This window comes from Xyrauchen texanus, chromosome 43 (genome assembly GCF_025860055.1).
Source record: "Xyrauchen texanus isolate HMW12.3.18 chromosome 43, RBS_HiC_50CHRs, whole genome shotgun sequence".
Classification (NCBI taxonomy): Eukaryota; Metazoa; Chordata; class Actinopteri; order Cypriniformes; family Catostomidae; genus Xyrauchen; species Xyrauchen texanus.
The window spans coordinates 28891075-28912360 of NC_068318.1; the positions used below are offsets into that span (position 1 = coordinate 28891075).

At 39.4% G+C, this 21286-nt stretch overlaps 1 protein-coding gene across 2 annotated transcripts in view; it reads left to right on the plus strand.

Moving 5' to 3' along the window:
• LOC127636171 (seizure 6-like protein) overlaps positions 1-21286 on the plus strand; it is a 52568-nt gene that overhangs the window by 20428 nt on the left and 10854 nt on the right. For both annotated transcript variants that reach the window (XM_052116596.1, XM_052116594.1), the window contains exons 2-10: positions 5807-6256; positions 6818-6957; positions 10949-11144; positions 14897-15082; positions 15891-16062; positions 16151-16320; positions 16633-16827; positions 19210-19348; positions 19538-19734. In XM_052116596.1, coding sequence (XP_051972556.1) covers positions 5807-6256; positions 6818-6957; positions 10949-11144; positions 14897-15082; positions 15891-16062; positions 16151-16320; positions 16633-16827; positions 19210-19348; positions 19538-19734 — 1845 coding nt within the window. The remainder of the gene's footprint in view (positions 1-5806; positions 6257-6817; positions 6958-10948; positions 11145-14896; positions 15083-15890; positions 16063-16150; positions 16321-16632; positions 16828-19209; positions 19349-19537; positions 19735-21286) is intronic.

The following is a 21286-nucleotide window of genomic DNA, read 5'->3' on the forward strand; positions in this document are numbered from 1 at the left end:
CAGATTAACAAAATAAACTGGTAAATTTTGTTTTTCAGTGTAATCTGAGGCAAAGAAGCACAATTTATTATACTAGTTTGTCGGATTTTACTGCTGATTTAATATATGTTCTTTGATCGTAATCTTGACCAACCGTTTTTCGGATTCACAGAGATTTCGGTTTTGTCCCATTCAACTTGATAGAGCTGCACCGTTATGACTGGAAATAGCCTCCCAGGAGAGCCAAAGATGGCCACCAGTGGACTGAGTTGCTAGAAACACTGTAATGCATAATACCTGCACATCTAAGGGACTTTTGTAGAAGATGACAATTTTAATAATATTGATTTTTGGCACGTATACTGTAACTTTTCACTATGGTAAGTTTTTTTTTTCAGATCAACTACTGTCATGAACAAGCAGTTGGCAGAGAATCTTGCAAAGCAAGTTAGTTGAAGTCTACATGTATATAGTGAGCTACCTGAAAAATAAAACATCGTTAGAAGATAACTATATCACCACCTTGAGTTCTGTTTTTTCTTAACAGGACAGCATGTTTCCAAGCATTCATAATCGTTGTATGCATACTTCCATATAGAATGTTTCTGGCCTAAATGTGTATGCTTGACACTAGCAGTTTCTTACAGGTGGTGCTGGAATGATACATTTAATTAGCAAAATTGTGTCATTCGCTACATTATCTGTCCAGTCTGCAAAGTGTAGATAATGGCTCTTGTCCCAACTAACTATAACATTAGAGTTCGAGTCAGATGGGGTTGGTTTTGTATGACTCACTTGCTATGAATGAAAGTTGATCAGCATGCAATAGCAATTCAACACAGTGAAAGTGATCTAGAGAACAATGAAGAAAAATGGCTACTTTTTGTCCCTGGATCATTTGACTGACAGAAATAACACGATGCTTCACTAACAATGATTGTGGAGAATGGTCTCAAATTGAACACTTAATGGATAAACTATTGCTGTCGTTTTGAGTACTGAAATGTAATAAAAGAATTCTGAAATCCAATTTCTTATAGGTCAGACATTTTAGTCACCTTGTATTTGAGTTCACGACTTTCTCCTAGAATGTCAGAAATTTCGGTCTATTTTTATTTCTCTCGTTTTAAAAGCATATTCTCAGCATGCCACCCATCTTCCATTGGTCCTTCAAATAGATACTCCTGCCCCAATCTCACACCATTGGCTGTTTAAACAAACATGTTTTGATAGTGGCAGTGTTCACACTTTTCGGGTAAAACAACCTAATAATGGCTTAGTTACAATTGCCTCTGCATTTGGAGAAATTCACCTTTAAGTTTAAAGTATTTTTGTTGCAACTGAAACTAAATTCATAAATGCATATATTGAATGGAAGTACAAGTATGCATGGATCAATTAACTTCCTCCAGAGGACAAAATAGCCCTCTGCTCTCGACATCAGGTGGATTCCTTTTGCACTCAGATTCATTACATGTTTTATTGCTCAGACAATGTCCCTAGACAGCACTCTGTCACTCTCTGAGGGTAATAGGTTTTTTTTCACCAGTGTAATTTAATTGATCAGCCAGTTCCCTTTTTCACCTTGAAGAATGGCCACCTCTATGGAAAATCCACCACGGAACAGAAGTGCAAAGCATATAAATTAGTTTGTTATGGACATTTTTTTTATCATATGGTATGTATCGTAATGCTGTTCTACCATTGCTATATAAATATAAAAAATGTGTCATATCAAATTATATAATCAGCAAAACAATTTGAGTGAAAATTTCAACTGAAATATTAACATGAATTTTAGTATTTCTTATTGCTACAGCATACACTCAAGCTTGCATGGGCTCCACAAGTTTGTGCAAAACCTGACCTTTTTGCATAAATTCGAATGTGTTTAACTTTCCCTGTGACGCATTGTGCAAGCAATTTCCGAGACACGGTTTCTGGTCCCACAGACACCAGGAAGTAATTTAGTTCACTCTGAGACACAGGTTCAGGTCCCGTAACCAATAGTGAACAAGATCCTGAGGTTGCATTTTCACTATAAAATGCAATTTTTACTCCACTGATAGTTAGGTTTAGGGTTGGGGTTTTGGTTTGGGTTAGGATGTAAGGTTAATAAAATATACATTTCTGTTGACTGTGGATTGTTGTTCAGGTTGTAGTCCAAAAACCTGAAGAGAACTAGCATTTTCGAGCCATGGATTCCCTCCAGATTTTCCTATGGGTTTTGCATATATGAGTAAAACCATGTCTGAGGTAAACATTACTTTAAGATACTTTCTTCCTATTTCATTATTGCTTTTTTAAATGTTTTAAATCCTATACTGTTTTCCATGTTCCATGTTTAAATAGATCCAATGCGGTCTCAAACTTTTGGACGCCATTGTATATTGGCCTATATATAGTGCACAAAATGCTAATTTTATTTTGAAGCTTACATTCCAATTTTTGAAGCACAAGCATGACAATGAATGTCACATTTATGTATAAAAGCAACTAACTGCCTCATTGACTCCATATCGGCAGAAAATCAAAGGTTGAGGCATTGCAGTGGGCAAGAGAATGCATTTACGGTGTGGGCTGATGTGCAGGAGGTGTAGCAAACCTGATTCAATGAGAGAGAGAGAGAGAGAGCGAGAAAGCTATAATAACTCACTGGCTTGGCAATGGCCCACTCAGCCGGACAGACCAAGAATAGCACTGGACATCTCACCTATTTACAATACCCTGCATCAGTGATACAGCTGACATCTGGCCTGACTGAATATAGCAACACCAGCCCATTTAACTGCACTTTACCATAAACTTATTGCAAATCAAGCATATTATTGCACTTGTGTAATTATGTGTTTTGGCTACATGCTTTCCCAGAGGGAAATTGTTTGGCTCAGAGGTTGCTTTTCATAGTCCAGGAGACTTAATGGCGTTATTAGTTATCCTTTTCTTTTTCCAAGTCTCTTTGAACAACTTACAACAAAACCCTAAACTGAGTATTCAGTTTAGGAGTGAAACAATGTCAGGCATCAACCTTTTGGGGCAGGTTCTTTTGAATTGGGTCTGTAAGCAATCACCTAGGAACCACTCAGGACACCCTAGCAACCACATAGAATCACATTTAAAACCACTCTGAACATAGCAACCACATAGCAATGCCATGGCAACCACCTACAATATCCTAGCATTGTGGCAGCTTGAGTATGAACTTAAAAATTCAACTTTATCTCAACTGTTTCTCTCAAAATTCTCCTAAAAGAAGCACAGGAGGCAACTGTTGACAAGGGCATAGAGCTATAAAATATATATGGCTAGTATAGCTCAGATAATTTGATGAGTTCATATAGAGATCTCTGACTTTTGATTGGAGACTTTGGTATCTTGGTAAATCTGAGCATAGTTGTGACATTGTTGAGATCTCTTCTGAAACCCTAGAGGAGACACATGTGAGATTACTTTTCAAATTCAAATTTGAGAAGCAGGAAAAGCAAGTCCCAATTTCTCTGCTTCTTACTGCTGTCTATGAGAAATGTCTCGGGTTACTTAACTGTAACCCCTGTTCCCTGATAAAAGAGGAACGATATGCTGCACTGATTTAGCACTTTGGGGAGCAGTTTTAGGTGTGACCAGCTGTGAATATGTGTGCAACACGTCAATGAAATTGACTAGAATTTATAGCCTCTGCTGGTGACATCAATTGGATGCACCTGTAGCAGGGCTATAAATAGATGCGTCACAGGTTCATCGTCAGATATTTTGTTGGAAGAGCAGTCCTGGGGCATCCCAGTGCAGCAATGAAGCGCAGCATCTCGTTCCGCTTTTATCAGGGAACAGGGGTTACAGTTGTGTAGTTGTGCTCACAAGAGCGCAAGAGGTCTCAGACTTGAGCTTGTGATGTTGACAAAAGGACCTAAGAGCCCAGAGTGGCATGAACATCCAGACTATAAAATCTTATGAATGTGTGCGGAGTTATCTGGCAGTTAACTGGATCTGCATAATGTGCACTGCACCATCTTTCAAAGACACCTCATTTATTGGTGTAACTTCTTCTAGTAGAGGGAGCCCTAGCACATAGAATGGCTCGATGAGTTCAGGTGAAAGCCCAGTGTCCCTCAGTTGGTACCCTTCAGGGGCCAAACATGAAGGTTCCACAGCTCTGGCCGGGGATGAAATATTGTCCCCTGCGCCTGAGACAAAAGGTCCCTCCTGTCCGGAATCGCCCAAGGCGAGCCGTCGAGGAGAGACATTATCTCTGAGAACCATACCCTGTTCGGCCAGCGCAGCGCTATCAGTAAGAGGCAGGACCCTTGCTGGCGAACTCTGGCCAAGACTCCCGGGAGTAGAGAAACTGGCAGAAAACGCATAAAGGCGCATTCTGGGCCATGTATGCGCCATCGCGTCCAGACCCAAGGGGGCTGGGTGACTCAGAGACAAGTAGAGGGGATATTGCGCTGTCTGTTGAGAGGCGAAGAGGTCCACTTCTGCCCTGTAAAATCTCACCCAGATTTGTTCCACTACCTCGGGGTGGAGTTTCCCACATTCAGGCATCCAGGGATATAAGCTGCTCTGATTGACAGGAGCTTGCCCTGGGCCCAAAGGAGAAGTCTGTGCCAGTCTGTTCAGCTGGCGTGAACGTAGACCTCCTTGATGGTTTATGTAAGAGACTACCGCTGTGTTGTCCACCCGCGCCAAGACATGGCAGCTGCTGGAGGAAGTATTTCAGGGCCAGAAATACAGCCATCAACTTGAGACAGTTAATGTGACAATCGAGCTGACGACCCTCCCAATCCCCTTGAGCTGGACGACCACTTAAGACCATTTATTTATGTATTCTATATACTAGAATACAGTTTTTGCTGGGCAGCTCCAAAGCCAAGGCATTGGAGTCACTGATTTATTTATTTTTGGCCACCAGACAGAAATCTGTCTTCTAGTTTGGAGCGTTTGTGGGGTCTCTTGTTTGCGTGGCCAGTCTAACTGTAGTTTGGCCACAGCCCGAGTAATTCCTCAGTTGCTTTATTATTGTGCATGGAATGTTCAGAGGTTCAGCGTCCCCCTCGTGAACCGAAGAGGTGCCGAAGTGCGCTTCAGGCTTACGAGATGGACCAGCATGATCTGGGGAGAGAGCGAGCAATAGGGATGGACCCATCTCTCGCTCCTCAGCCAGATCCATGCAAGAGCCCCACGATGAAAGTGTGGGTGGTGGCTCTTGGAAGTACGCGAGAGGAGTGCGAAGTATTTTGACAGAAAACAGATTGCAATGCTCGCACCCGCCCCGCCCCAATGCAAGAGCAGCATGCTCTTCCCCCAAACACACAAAGCAAAACTGGTGTGTGTCCGTTTCAGCCATAGAGTGTAAACACGGGAACACACACTGCTTGCTTTGCTTCACACAAATTTTTGGAAAGGAGAAAAGGTTTTCTGCGCACTGCCTAACAAATTCTAACTCCTAACAGAGGAAAGAAAGTTCTGACAGCTTGAGAAGCACAACACACACACAGAGTGATCTGAAGACAAAAGATCTGACGATGAACCTGTGATGCATCTATGTATAGCCCTGCTACAGGTGCATCCAATTGATGTCACAAGCAGAGGCTATAAATTCTAGTCAATTTCATTGACGTGTTGCACACATATTCACAGCTGGTCACACCTAATACTGTTCCCCAAAGCGGTAAATCAGCGCAGCATCAAAGTGTAGCTTTTTGACAGGGAACAAATTAGATTCTTAGGAGATCTCATTTGTGAATTTTCTTTTCTATGGGATAACTTTGTATGGAGGAACATATGCACTCCCCCTATAACTTTTCTCAAACTCTCTTTCTTTCCACAGATGAGATGGATTTAATCTCAACACCCAGCCTTGCTCCGGTAATGCAGGTACCAGCCCCTAAAGAACCCCCCAGTGGAGATTCCTTCATGGGGCAGGACTTCCTAGAGTCGGTTCTGTCTCATAAGGACCAACTGCTGGCTCAGAAGGGAGTGACTCTTCCAAGCGGTTTACCCCCTGATCTGGTGCCCATGTTGGGGAAAGGGCTGGGGGTTGGAGCAGAGGCCCTCTCCCCTGACCAGCCCCTCTTTAGGAAGTTTCTCCCTGTGCACAGTGGCCCTACTTTACCTCTGGCCGATGATCTGCCCACCGAACCCCCAGAAGCCATTGCAACACCGAGCTGGGATACCGATGCCCCAACGCTACATCCTGACACTGGTTCTAAGCCTTTAGTCACTGCTGCTGTTCCAAACTCTGTAAACACTGATGCAACCCCTGGAGTTTTCACCTCAGGTAATGGAGTTTCACGATGGGTCACTATAGTTGATTAGCCATCCAACAACCGAATAGTGAGGATTAGTGAGGTTGACTAGTTCACCTATATTTTTCTTTTTTAGTTGTGATATTTTTAACAATGGTGCTTTAATTTTTGTGCTGACAGTGTGCTGTGTTTCAGCTGTTAGACAATTTTCATGGTAAAACTCTCGTGGAAAAGTTTCGTTTAAAAGTATAAAAATTGCATCTCTAGATTCCTGCATTCTCTTTTATTCAGTTGTGCTCTGTCTTGCTATTTTGAACGTGCCTTATCTAAATGCACCATAAGAATTGTGTCCAATGGGGGTTAAGTTATCCCAAAACCAACTTACTTGTACAGGGCTTATAATACATTTTTGTAGGATTGACCAGGTTTACCAACTTAATTTTGCTGTGAACAACATGGCCATACTTGTACCAAACTTGGACTAGCACAAAGTGAGCACTAATCAACACAAACCAGCATTGGAAATTCATACTGGGCAATTCTCAGACAAACTGTTGGGTTTTAAACATTGACTGTCTGGCATTTTCTTCCAGCTGTAACAAACTGCAGGGTCAATTTCACTGACCCAGAAGGCTACATCGATTCTTCAGATGATCCACCCCTTCCTGAAGGAGCGTTCCTGCAGTGCACATACACAGTGACCGTGTACACTGGCTATGGCGTGGAACTACAGGTACGGATTCATGGGGTCATTCCCTATATTCAAACCATCAGGTTTTACCTCTTTAAAAAGAATCCCATGAATCAAAATGAAAGATTGGTGGCTTTGGTTTTGTGGAGAGGACAACTACATGCTCATGTAAAATCACTTTTAGCAGACACACACACAAACAGGGGTGTAAAAAGTACTAAAAATTATACATAAGTGAAAGTATGGATATTGTGTGAACATTTTACTTATTAAAAGTCCAAGTAACTAGCCAAAAACATACTTGAGTGAAAGTAAAAAAGGATTCACATTGAAATGGAGAGTGGAGATTGAGTGAGAGAGTATGTTGTTAAATTCGATTGGTTTGTTAATTCACCTTTTTACTGTCTCCGAGTATGACATATGTCATATTTCTCCCACAGTGGCATTCGTAACCTGGTCATAGAATCATGTTACAATACAAACAAAATTTTTGCTAAATGATTTCTATGTGGCCTGTTGTACGTAACACAATTTCCCAGTGAAATAAACATTAGAGGTGCTAAAACAACAATGACTTTTATTCAGCTCACACAAAAGTAAAAGTAAAATGGCAGACTATCAATTCATAAACACTATGAATTTCTGCTCTGTTCCTCACACAATGCTGTCTAATGAAATCTAAACACATCGACACGAGAGCTGAAAGTGTCATAGAAGCACCACAAATTATGTGGTTGCTTCAGAAATGTATTTTTTCATCTCACATTTGCCTTTTATGACACTATCGGTTAAGTTTAGGTTTAGGGTAGGGAGGTAGGTTTGTTGATTTAAATTTCGGTAGAACATTAACCTTAAAAACCTCATCTGTTTGGGAGAACATTTAACTCGCTTTTAGGGCCACACAGTGGAACTGCCCCGAGACGTGTAATGAACCACAGAATTTTGAATAAAATTCATAATTAATATTTACTCTGATTCCATTATTTATGATAATTTTTATAATTATCATTGCTGGTTTTATAGTTATTATTATAATTAATAGTTGCCTAACAACAACAATAATAATTCAGCAAATAGGAAGTATAAATATGAATAAATATGAAGGCAATTGTAGAAATAAATGACATGTACACATTTAATTTAAAAAGCCTTTTGTTTATATATATATATATATATATATATATATATATATATATATATATATATATATATATATATATATTAGGGCTGTCAATCGTTTACAATTTTTAATCAAATTAATTACATGGTGTCCTGATTAATTAATCGTGATTAATCACATTTAATCGCATATACAAATATTTGCTGAGAAAGCCCCTCATATAACAATAATTCAATATATAATGATGAAATAATTATACATAGTTATATTTAAATATAAAAAAATTATATATATATAAGACATTCAGATAATTAAAATGAATTACATTCTTGTGGCAGAAGAGTTAATCATTGATAAGAAAATACAAAAAGCGGCTTTAGAACACAATGTGTTGTTTACTACCATATTATTGATCATAAGTCAATCATTGGCAAACAGTTCACAGCAATCCATTTCACAAGTGAATTTGTCAGTCAGTTCGAGATTTATTATGAGGGCTTGTTTAAGGACCCGTCAATGTACACCTGCATCAGACATTTTTTTTTTTTTTAAACAAGCCAGGGCTATACATAGTACACAATACTACCGATATATTTTACAATAATGCCAAGACATTATATTCATTACATAGTGCAATGCTTTTCAATGCTTTGGAGTTGTTGAAGGTACAAAGAGTATTTAAATCATATTTCAAGTCTTTACAAAAAAGTGCAAATATGGGTTTTATAGACTTATGTATAAAAAAAACGTGTCAAGAAAAATAAAACAGATTAATCAGAAAATATTATCTTATATTATCAAAACTGTGAAAACCAAATAAAACGTCTTTATAAAGCAAAGAAAAACTAGTTAAAATAGAGGTACGTACAAACAACATTTTCTCCAAAATACTACAGCGTGGACACGTTCCCAAAAAAGGTGAGGAAAACAGACCAAAAATATTGGTGACTCATCTTGCACTACACAGATTTTTGTCCAATCAAATGCTCTCTAGAATGAGAATGCCCCTTAATACCACCTGAAACTGATTAGCAAGTAGCAAATCATGGTTCATGGTTGTGATGTAACTAAAGCATGTTGGCTATCTTTTTTATTATGTTATAAAATCAAGGACACGCTCTTCGATATATCCAACCCAAACTTTGTTTCGATGGGAAGCACATCAACACAGGAAATAAAACTGCACTCATCAAGCAATTTAATTGGGTCTTGAAATATGAGTTTACAATACAAATAGCTTCCGTCAGGGATATTTTACTGCCCTCAAATTATGACCAACTGCGCTAGATTTTCTTTGCTGAATTGGCATCTGTAAATGCATGAATCTGTTAAACTGATATGCTAAAAGACTGTGTAATTTAACAAATAACCTGTTGCAGAACACCAAGCACAGCATGTGGCCCCAAGGGAGTTTTCTGGAAATACAATCTGCTGCCTAACAAGCATTTTTTCTGTAATGAAATTCCGCTTCCCATGTGCCTAGCACATTTCTCCGGCACCCTCAGATACAGGTGACTGCGCTTGACAACCCTGCGCTCAGTCCAACATGCCCTCTAGTGCCAGGTTCTGTCATTTCACCAATCTAATTACTGGAGTTCAGCACTTTGGACCAACAGCAGTGTTTTCCCAGAGGACCCAAATCACAAAGGCAGATGTTAATGAGAGAGACGGGGGATTGCTGGAGCCGTACTGTTGCAGTGCTCGCACACAGCCTCCCGTAATCCCATGTCCACGTCTGCCCTCCCTCTGCGGATAATTCACCCCACGATATAATCTCTAATTACCACTCTAATCCACAGCCAAAGGCCTGCTGTGAGTGTGTGTTAAATATTACCTCTCAAGGGATTAAAACGCTTCCTATTAATTTAGTATGTATACATACACTGTCCTCGTGAGATCAGATGAGATATGGATTGGATCATCTGTGCTGGCTGTGACATGTTTTAAAGGAGAATGTCCTATTTTCAAATACAGTGTCTATGTATATTATATCTATAATTCAGTCATAATTCAATTCAATTCATTTAATTGACTTATGGAAAATAAGTATATTAATGATCTATGGCACCAGGTTACAAAAAACAACATGGTATTACCACTGCTTTTGGCATGATACTATAGTAATACCATGTTTTTTGGAAATGTACCATGGTGTTCTTTGATGTACCTTATAATATTACCATGTAATTTAACCATCGTAATTAAATTCAGTGAATTACGGCACAATTGATGCTCAGTAATTTGTGGCATATTGATTATCACAAAATATCGTTTTGATTTGTCCCTCATTTATTAAAAAAAAAATACAAAAAAAATGTGGCTAAAGTAAGGCACTTATAATGGAAGTGAATGGGCCAGTTCATGAACGTTAAAATACACATTGTTTCAAAAGTATACTTTATTCACAATGTTGGCATGACGGTGCAATGCTATAAACCCTGTAAGCAATTTTAGCAAACTAAAATCGCATTAACATGCATAGGCGGAAATTGCGGGGGGGTCGGGGGGTCATAATGTTTACGTATTATAGCTATACTTTTGAAACTTATTGTTTATGGACTGGCCCCTCTGATTTACTTCCATTAATGTAACTGCATTTTTGAGGAGTCAAAATTATCTTCTGTGGTAATCAGAATTATGCAACAAATTCTGTTAAATAAACTTATTTTGTATTGAACCAGGCACATTGCTTTGATACCTCAGTACCATCTAGTGCCCATGTATATTACAGTTTAATCATAATTCAATGCAGTGAATTATCAAACAGAAGTATATCTCTGACATACATTACACTTACAGAAAGTACCAAATAGCACCATGTTATTACCGTACACATGCAGTTTTTCTCTTTTTTTTTTAATATGTACCATGCTATTCTTTGAAGTACGTTATAGTGTATTGGTATCGTTGTAGGTAAAAAATGTAAATCTATCAGAGAGTGAGCAGCTGTCAATCAGAGGGGTTGATGAAGGTGGCGCCTTGCTCGTATTGGCCAATCAGACGCTTCTGGTGGAAGGTCAGGTGATCCGTAGCCCAACCAATACAATCTCTGTGTTCTACCGGTCGTCTCCAGAGGGGGGCGTCGGCATGTTCCAGCTACATTACCAAAGTGAGTCCTTTTTCGAAACAAGCCACTTATGCATTAAACAAGGGGTTTTCAAACTTGGGTCTGCAGCCCCCCAGAGGGTTATAAGGGGGTTAAAGGGGTCTGCAAAAATTTGAGAGCAAAAAAAGACTTTGCAAAGTGTCACTGGTTGTAAAGCACAATTTCTCAAGCTGCTTTGGAAAAATTGTGAAACGTGCCATTTAAATACATTTCAGCTTAATTTAAAATGTTTCTTTAATATTCTTCTATTGGGTTGAAAGAAACTAATATTTTATGGATATGCCATATACAATATTTTTCCATATAAAGGTGCGATCGTTTGTTTTGGCAAATTTTTACTTTTCTTTTGTTTATATGAAGGTCTCATTATCTGAACTGGAAACTGTTTACCAGGACTTTATCATCTATTAGTTTATAATCTTCAAAAATGCCTTATGTTTACGTTTTCCTTTTTCCAGACCTCCAATATTAAACTTTGAAAATCCATAAAAGAAATTAATGTTTAAAACAGTCATGAATATGAGAGCAAGGCAGGACCCAAACTCAGGAAGGCAATTATTTGGGCTTTATTTAACAAAAAGAGCCAAATCACCCGTGAGGTGAAAAAAAACAGGATGATAAACTTGAACTCAACAAGAAAACTGACCGATAATACATGAAGCAGACAGGAACCAACTGACTGGAGACAGACATTTAACAAATTATTTGACAAAAGGACTCAACACAAGGGGAGCTCAAGGAGGAACAGGTCGATAGGAAGCAGGTGCCACAGATGAGTTGATTGGAGAATGAGCTGTTGTCCGGATATCCGAGCTGACGCCTTCCACGTGGCACCTGCAAAATACAAGAGGGAGAGAGACAAAACAGACACAGGGAAACACCCAGACAAGCAAACTGACTGTCAGGAGGCACAGTCAGGCCAGACTGTGACAGCACTCCTCCCCTGACAGACACCTCCTAGCATCCAAAACAGGGAGGGTACCGACCAAGGAAGGGAGGGAAGACAGACAAGTCATGGAGCATGGGTGTCTGGATCCCGACACCAGAACTAGACAGGAAAGTCATGATCCAGACATCACGCACTTGAACATGAAACACAAAACAGACAGAAAAGTGCACGGCAAGAAAACCAAACCCGAAGCCTTGTGCCCCCACAGAGACAAAAACGAAGGTAGAGAGCACATGGCCAGGAGATAAACGCTGAGCCGTGTGCTCAACACAAAACATGGATGTCAGGATCCAATCACCAATAAACCTGACTGACAAAGAGACAGGATCCTGACACTACACCCCCCCAAAAGAACACCACATGGTGTCCAAAATAGGGAACATAAAACAGAAGACAAGATCAAACAATACTGACAGACACAAAGACTAAGGTGGGGTGGGAGGCCTCAGAAGTACCAGTCCAGGGAGGGAGGGGGAAACCAGTGGAAGGCTTAAGAAAGGGGGCAGGGTCCAACTTCCTGGGAGAAGGATTGAGGAAGGTGGCCAGATCCGGTGGCCTGGGAGGAGACTTCAGGTAAGGGGTGGGGTCCGGAGGCCAGGGAGGAGGCCCAGGTCAGGCAGCCACAGGGCAGGGACAAGGTCAGTGCCTTCAGCAGGGGGCAGAGCAAGCTGGTCTTTGGTGGCGTAGGACCGCCTCCTGGCGGTCTACAGCGGGCTCCTCAGAGGGATCTGGAGTTCCATCTCTGCAGCAGGATCTCCATTTCTGCAAACAGCAGACATGGTCCACCAGATCCTAAAAGGGCAAAACTAAAATCTCACGAGCACCTCCGTACTAAGTGGATTGTCCAAGCCTGAAAGGAAGAGTCGTTTTAAATGTGTCTCAAAGCACAACATGTGGTGCTCCCTGGTCAGCTCCATTGCGTACACTAGACGACAAAAGCCCTACAGTTCTGGGAGCTGACCAAAGCATTGTTGTGCTGGGCAATGCTTTGAGACCGATTGAGCTGGATCTTTAAAAAAAAGAAAGTGCCCATTGCCTCTGCTGGGTCCAATTTTGGTTCAATTGTTTTTGTCACGACCAAGGCAGGACCCAAAGACAGTAAGGCAATTATGTGGGCTTTATTTAACAAACAACGATAAACTTGAAAAGAAAAAACTCCAATAAACAAGAAAACCGACTGATAATACATGACGCTTACAGGGACCAACCGACTGGAGACAAACGATTCAACAAAGGACCCAACACAAGGGGAGCATAAGAAGGAGTGGGTCGATAGGGAGCAAGTGCCACCAATGTTGAGTTAATTGGAGAATGTGCAGTTGTCCTGATAACGGAGCTGGCGTTCTCCACATGGCACAAGAGGGAGCGAGAGAGACAAAACCAACACAGGAAAACACTCAGACAAGACAAAATAGGCCAGAATGTGACAAAACTATAATCTTAAAGAGATAACTTAAAAACATAAACAATTTTAATATTTATTGTGTGAAAGTGATTTCTATTATTTTTTACAAAATTATGAGAGACACACAGTTGTTTTTGCAAAAGTTACTGTATTTGTTAAACAAGCTGACAAAAATGTCAATGAAAAGCATTCTGTATAAAAGATGAGATAAAATATGAGACATGTGCTATTTAAAGAAAACAAAGTTAATATCACTTGTGAGCAGAATATTTTTATTGGGCATCATTTTGAAAAGAGCTGTAATTTTGCCAAATGACACCAAAATTTTTTATTTATTTATTAAATTGTGTATATTTAGAATACATGAAATGTTAGCTATGAAGTTAGGCATAGCAACACAAATATGTCAGTCATTTCATTTCAAAAACATGAAAAAATGTCATTTCCATCACCGTGGGAATTTTAATGATCTCCTGAGATGCATGTACATACACAGTTGAACATTGTTAGCAGACAATTTTAAAAACAAATACTCAGTTTGAAAAATGTTTTAATGAGAATTTACTTTCTAAAAGTTCACAGTGCAAAAAGTGCCCAATGCTGAAGAAACACCCCTTCATGAAAATGTATTTCTGATTTATTTTTTAGGAGTCCATTGCGAGGGGATCATCATATTTGGGGATGCTAGGCACTTAAAAGTTTGAAACCCCCTGCAATAAACCAAGGACGTAACCAATTATTGATCGAAGCATATTGATCAATCACTAATTTGAAAATTGGAGGGGAAGTGTCCCCCTTATTGTGTATGTTGTTACAGTCCTGTATTAAACAGTGTATCATGCTTTAACTGAAATACCTGCTGAAAAAATAAAAAACGCTGCTGAGGATTAGAAAAGATAATTGCTCTTTTACATAAATGTCTAATGTTTATATAATAATATGGCTGTATGTCCCACGGGTGCTTGTGTAAATGTTAAAACCATCCCTCATCTGGCAGTCTCTGCACTACAGATGCTCATATTTAACTTGTAATGAGTTGTTGTTGTACAATCTTTGCCTCCAAACTTTTAATTGAAAAATGTCCCATTTGGTTAATTTGCTCAGTTGTATAACTGATCGCTACCACTATTTCCATTAACTGAATAATGTACTTGTAGATTGACTCAAGGGCTCATTTTTAAGGCCCATTTGAGTCTGTCTTATTCTGTCTCATGTACAATTTGTTTAAATCAGTGGATTTAACATTCATTTCACTCATAACTGATTAAGCTGGTTAACTTTGTGCTAATATCAACAAGAAACGACCACCAATATATTTGTATATTAAACTATTTCAATATTTGATCTACGCGTAAATATTCCTGGAAGTTAAGAATCAGACACAGTCTTTTTTTTGTCCAGTTTTCCGGCTGAGTTGCGCCCTACCAAGACGGCCTCATTTTGGCGAGGTGTCTGTGAAAGACCTGCATCCTGGAGGTACGGCCCATTTCCAGTGCCACATGGGATACCACCTGCAGGGAGATGCCACCGTCACCTGTGTCAATGCTTCACTACCTGTGTGGAGCCAACATGAGCCCAGCTGCAGAGGTGAGAGACAGATACACACAACAATTATTACTTTTTTGCGTATAACTCATCCCGCAATGTTTGTGCTATAGACATTGGATGATAACCTCAGATCATGTGGTTTGTTAAGGAGAGGTGTGCTTTTACTTTTCTCAGCAATCAGACATACAAAGTTTACCCAATGGACAATAAAACAGGTGAAAAAAATCACTATGTTAAAGGGATATTTCACCCAAAGATGATGTTTCTCTCATCATTTACTCACCCTCATGCCATTCTAGATGTATATGATTTTCTTTCTTCTGCAGAACACAAACAAATATTTTAAAAGAATATCTCAGCTCTGTCGGTCCACAAACTATCACACACAAAGGCATTACAATTCCACATCCAGAACCAAACTAGAAGTACCAAATGGAAGCCAGATTTGGCCCAAACTCTGTTGCTATCTGGGAAGTGAGATGCTCCAGAAGCATCCCTCTGATGCATGAGTGCATAGACCAACAGTTAAAGATACTGTAGCTTAGACGGAGTAGTCCAATAATAGGATTATGTTCAATAATACAGAAATAAAACAAACAATATTTAGAATTTTTGAGCCACTTTTTTTAAAGTAAAAATCTTTACTTGTCTGTCGCCACCATATGATGTAATGTATTTGAATGACCTGAATTGTAATTGGTACATCATGTTATTAATTTGGTTCAAATTGTTAATCGATTGACATCCCTAGTAAAAATCTAATATTAGTAATAATGTGTAGTTATATATATAAAATGTAAATTAAAGACCCCACTGACTATTTACGACTGTTTCCATTCTTTTTAAGCTTTGTGTGGAGGTGTTGTAAAAAACGCCACTGTAGGCCGGGTGTTGTCCCCCTCACCCCATTCGGGCTCTAACAGTACTCTGGATCGCAGCTGCTCTTGGTCCCTGGAGGCCCCTAATGGCCAGAGGCTGCACTTGCATCTGGAAAGAATGGTGTTAGGTCCGACAGACCGGTCAGTATATATGTGTGTATATATATATCTGTATTTTGCATGCTTTTAACAAGTTAATTAAAGATTCCCCCGTCTGCCTATGCTTAAGGCTTGTCTTATGGAGCGGTCTCGATGCTGGTTCGGTGGTTCTGTTTGATTCAGGCCATGGTGGTCCGATCCCGTTTGAGGGAGTGATCAGCGAGGGCCCGGCTGTTCGGGTCCAGTTTATAACAGAACAGCCAAACAACCACAACACTGGATTCAACATCCGCTATGAGGGTAGGTGACATCATTGTTATTGACACAACACATGTTAGGTATTGGGGCGGCTGTGGCTCAGGTGGTAGAGTGGTCGGCTGCCAATCGCAGCTTGGCGGTTCGATTCTCGGCCCACATGACTCCACATGCCGAAGTATCCATGGGCAAGTATTTCAGGCCTGTAGTTCCATCTACATCAGTGAAAAAGCATGTTCGAAATCCGTTAACGAACTGAAAGTCATAAAAATTGTTCAGTTGCTGTATTTAAACTAAAAGCAAATGGAACCGGTTCTGAATATTACTACATAACTTGCTCTAATGTTTCACATTTAGCATTTGAAAAGGGCCACTGCTACGAGCCGTACATCCAAAATGGGAATTTCAGCACAACAGACCCAACGTATGGCGTGGGGACAGTCGTGCAGTTCACCTGTGACCTGGGCCACTCGCTGGAGCAGGGCCCGCCCGTCATTGAGTGCATCAACACTCGAGATCCCTACTGGAACGACACAGAGCCCCTGTGCAAAGGTATGATGATGATGATCAGTGATTTTAGCCTTCATGTTATATGATATTTTACACTTCACTACAAAAAGAAATATTTTAACACTAATTGTCTGATGATTGGCAGATGTGTCTTGTGATTGAAGCAAAAACGAATAATTCTTCAATATTAATGTACCATTAAAATACAATGCCATTACCATGCCATAGTATTTTAATGGTACGTTAATATTGAAGAATTATTCGTTTTTGCTTCAAGGCTGATAGAATATACTCACAAGTAGGCCTAATCTTCACATTAGTCTTGAATTTAGTTGTTGTCCTATATTTAACCTTGTTCTAATGCATCTTTAGTTGCATAAATGAGCTTTCCTGTGACTGAAACAGGTTGCCACAGATAACATCTCACTATAACATTGGTCAACCTTACAAATGCTTGTTATCTTGTCACATGCAATTAATACGGCAATTAACACAGCTAACTGAGGCGTGGCGTTTCACAACCAGACGTACATTGCACACTTCAGAGAAGAATTCTTACTGTGGTAATGTTTTGAAGGACAGTTTTACTACTTTTCTCTTTTGACAATGGCTCTAGATACAAGGATGGAAAAAACAATACTATGGAACTTAATCTAATGTAATGTAATACAAATCAGGGCCGTAACCACAATATACAATATACTGCCAAAAATCAGATATGGCCAAATTGTCCCCCTCAGTAATTGATAACCTTGTTGCTGTTCTGCTGCAGTTCATTATGCATCACTGTTTAACTGTCATTATGTTGTTGCAAGAATAACGTAACGGTTTAAAAAAAATAAAAACATTTGCATGCTCAGTATGGCTGCAACTAAAGATAATTTGATAATCGATTAAACTAACAATTATTAGAACGATTATTGCAACGATTAATCATTAGCTCTTAATCGATTATTCAGCTTGTGTCCCGAGGTTGCATTAAACTTGCTTACAAACAATAAAGAGGACAAAATAATCTTTTAAAAATACCTCTAAATTACATTCACTGAATTATAGGGGGAAACAAATATTTTATCAGTTTAATTCAGTAAAGAAATTCACTTAAAAAACAAAATCCTATTGTTTTCAATGTTTTTGTCTTGTTTTCCATTAAAAAATGTCTAGATACATTTAATCGAGAAGCATCATATAAGATATTTAGACTTGCTTTAATAGAATGTATCTTAAATATACAGTAAGTGTATTTTGTATATAAGTGTATTTTTTACTTGGTTATACTTCTAAAGTATATAGGATATCTAAAAGCAAGTCTAAATATCTTATTTGCGGCTTCTCAGGTGAATGCATCTTTTTTTTTAAAGGATTTTTAGATATTTTAAAATATTTGTATTTTAATATTATATTCAACATTCTCAGAAAACTATTGTTTCTTCTGCAGTATAGCTGCTAAAGAATGTACGTTGTTATAAATGAGTTTTAGATATTTATATTGGAAAACAAGCCAAAACAAAAACAAATCAAAAACATATTTTCTTTCAGTGTATGATGGGGCGAAGTCTTCCTCTCTCACATTTCTGTTCACTTCAATCCATCTTTAACTCACACATAAACAAACTCTCTCGTATTAATAAAGCTGCGTATTGCCAATTTTCTTCATGATAAGAAATGCACAGTGACATATATTGTGATTCAATAAGTCACGAGCCATCACGTTATAATCTAGCTGCATTAAGCTTGCGGGCTCAAGGGATGAGCATCCCCTCAATAGTGTACATCAGCCGGGTGCAGTTTCAATCTCTCCCCCTTAGATCGGAACATTCGCGCATCTCATAGAAGAGGCACTGACTGCACAGAAAAGAGTTTGTAGTTATTTACATGATCTGCTTCCGTATTATTTTAACTTTAATAAAGCTATAATGCATTAAATATAACTGTATTTAAGATGTAACGGCAGGGTGTTTCCTTTAAAGACGCTCGACACGCAAGTTTCACTTCAGCGGAGCGGCATAAATAACAAAAGACATCATAACAGTAATACATAAGACTTGTGCACTATATTCCAAGCTTTCTGGGGCGATTCAACAGCTTTCTCCATATAAAAGCAACATGAAAGCAAAATTTTTCAGATTTTGGATGAATACATTAATTCTTAATGTGAAAATCCACACTAAATATATAGGAATGCATGTACTAATGTTAATGAATAGAACTATGTTGTACAGTGATAACAAAATAAAAGATAACAAAATGAAGGGAAATGACCCACAGATGAGTTAATGTTGAAAGTTATTCAAAATCGCACGAGGATAATGCATAAGAAATGCTGGATAGAAACACTAAGATGCAAACAAAATCTCATTTGTTAGATCAATAAACAAATTTGTTACCCTCATAAAGGTATGCATCTATCTTCTCTCTCTGCAGCTCTCTGTGGCGGTGACCTGTCTGGCCCCAGTGGCGTCATTCTGTCCCCGAACTGGCCTGAATGGTATGGGGAGGGCGAGGACTGCAGCTGGAGAATTCATGTCGGCGAGGACAAACGCGTCCTGCTGGATGTACAGCTGTAAGTTCTTTTGGGACATTCTGTGCTGATAACAACAACAGTCAGGTCTGCTCGTGAATGCGAATCAAGCGGCTGCTCATATCGAATGAAACTCACAGACCTGCTGAATGCTATGACTCACCAAACTGCCTGGATGGCTTGTGCATTTTCTCATTTCAACCCCCCACCCACTCTTCTCTTTCTCATTAGATTGAATCTGAGCGACAGTGATATGCTAACCATTCTGGATGGTGATGAGGTCACAACACGTATTCTGGGACAGTTTGTGGGAGGCACCAGCCCGTTCAAGATGTCCTCCTCAACTCCTGACCTCACCATCACGTTCCACTCTGATCCAGCTGGTCTGGTCTTCGGGAAAGGAGAAGGATTCATCATCAACTACATGGGTAAAGACACATTTGTTTGTGTTTGTTTCTGTCTTGTTTTTAACAGTTGTCCATCACTAGTCTCAGCCTCAGACGGTATGCTGATGCATATCGCACAGAAAAATGGCAAAACTTTAGAAAAATGGCAAACCAGGTTGTGTATAGTTTTTATTATGATGTGTAGCTAGCTCTAACCATGGAAGATTCTCTCCAAACTGTTGTTCTACCATGAAAGGAGTTGACCTGAAAGAGAAGGAGAAGACCGTTTATGCTATTGCCCACTATAGCGCCACCTTAAAGCCAAAGTATAGTTGATATTTCAGCGTGATTTTTTTATTTTATTTTGCTGCTGAACTGGTTTTACAATTCTATGCCAATTTTCTTATTATGCAACAGCAGTGACAAAAAAGCCAAATCATATCACATACCATAAACACAGCCATACAATAGGAAAACTGATAATTACACAACAAATAATAGGAGGTATATTATAAGAGACGCTCCAACATACAATGCTTATCTGATTCCCTGTGTGCAGAATGATGCGCGTCAATGTAACCAGAGTGCCTGAAGTCCCTCAAAGTACATAAATTTAAGATTGTTGTGGGTGTACAAGATGTAGTTCATGGCATCCAGCAGTTTTTTCTTCTGCAACAGTTTATTAAAGCAATCCATTGTCTGTAAGACACCCCATAAAAACAACACCTCACAAATATGCATAATGACAGAAACATTGCTTACAGCAAGCAATTGTCAGGCAATGCCTTTATTTTTATTTTTTTATGTTTCTCCCCTTGTCTCCCCAATTTGGAATGCTCAATTCCCAATGCGCTCTAAGTCCTATGGTGGCGTAATGACTCGCCTCAATCCGGGTTGCGGAGGATGAATCTCAGTTGCCTCCGCATCGGAGACCGTCAATCCACCCATCTTATCACATGGCTTGTTGAATGCGTTGCCGCGGAGACCTAGCACGTGTGGAGGCCCAGAGTATTCTCTGTAGCATCCACCCACAACTCACCACGTGCCCCACCAAGAGTGACTCCCCATGTGACTCTACCCTCCCTAGCAACCAGGCCAATTTGGTTGCATTGGAGACCTGGCTGGAGTCACTCAGCACGCCCTGGATTCGAACTCGCGACTGCAGGGGTGGTAGTCACTGTCAATGCTCACTGAGCTACCCAGACCCCCCCCTCAGTTAAAATGTATTTTTGAATGTGGTAATGTTGTTCACAAGCAGTGCTTTAAAAAATTAGGATGATTTAATTTGCAACCTCTCAAAGTTTACCACGCTTACTGTATATCAACTACACGCAAATGCACCATGCACTTTCAGCATGCTTACACTTTACAAAAAAACATTGCATCTCTCAATTCTTTGAGTATAAAGCCTGTCTTTGAAAGTAAAGAGGAAATGGAAAGTGAAATATGTTTACAGTCTGTGACGGACTGGTCTTGCGTGACTTGATTATCAACATAACGTCTGGTCTACATTATTGCTAAATCTGGACAAGAACCACAGCTAAAAAAATATTAAACTCTCTATGTGGTTGTTGGACGACTAGTGGAAGTTGGA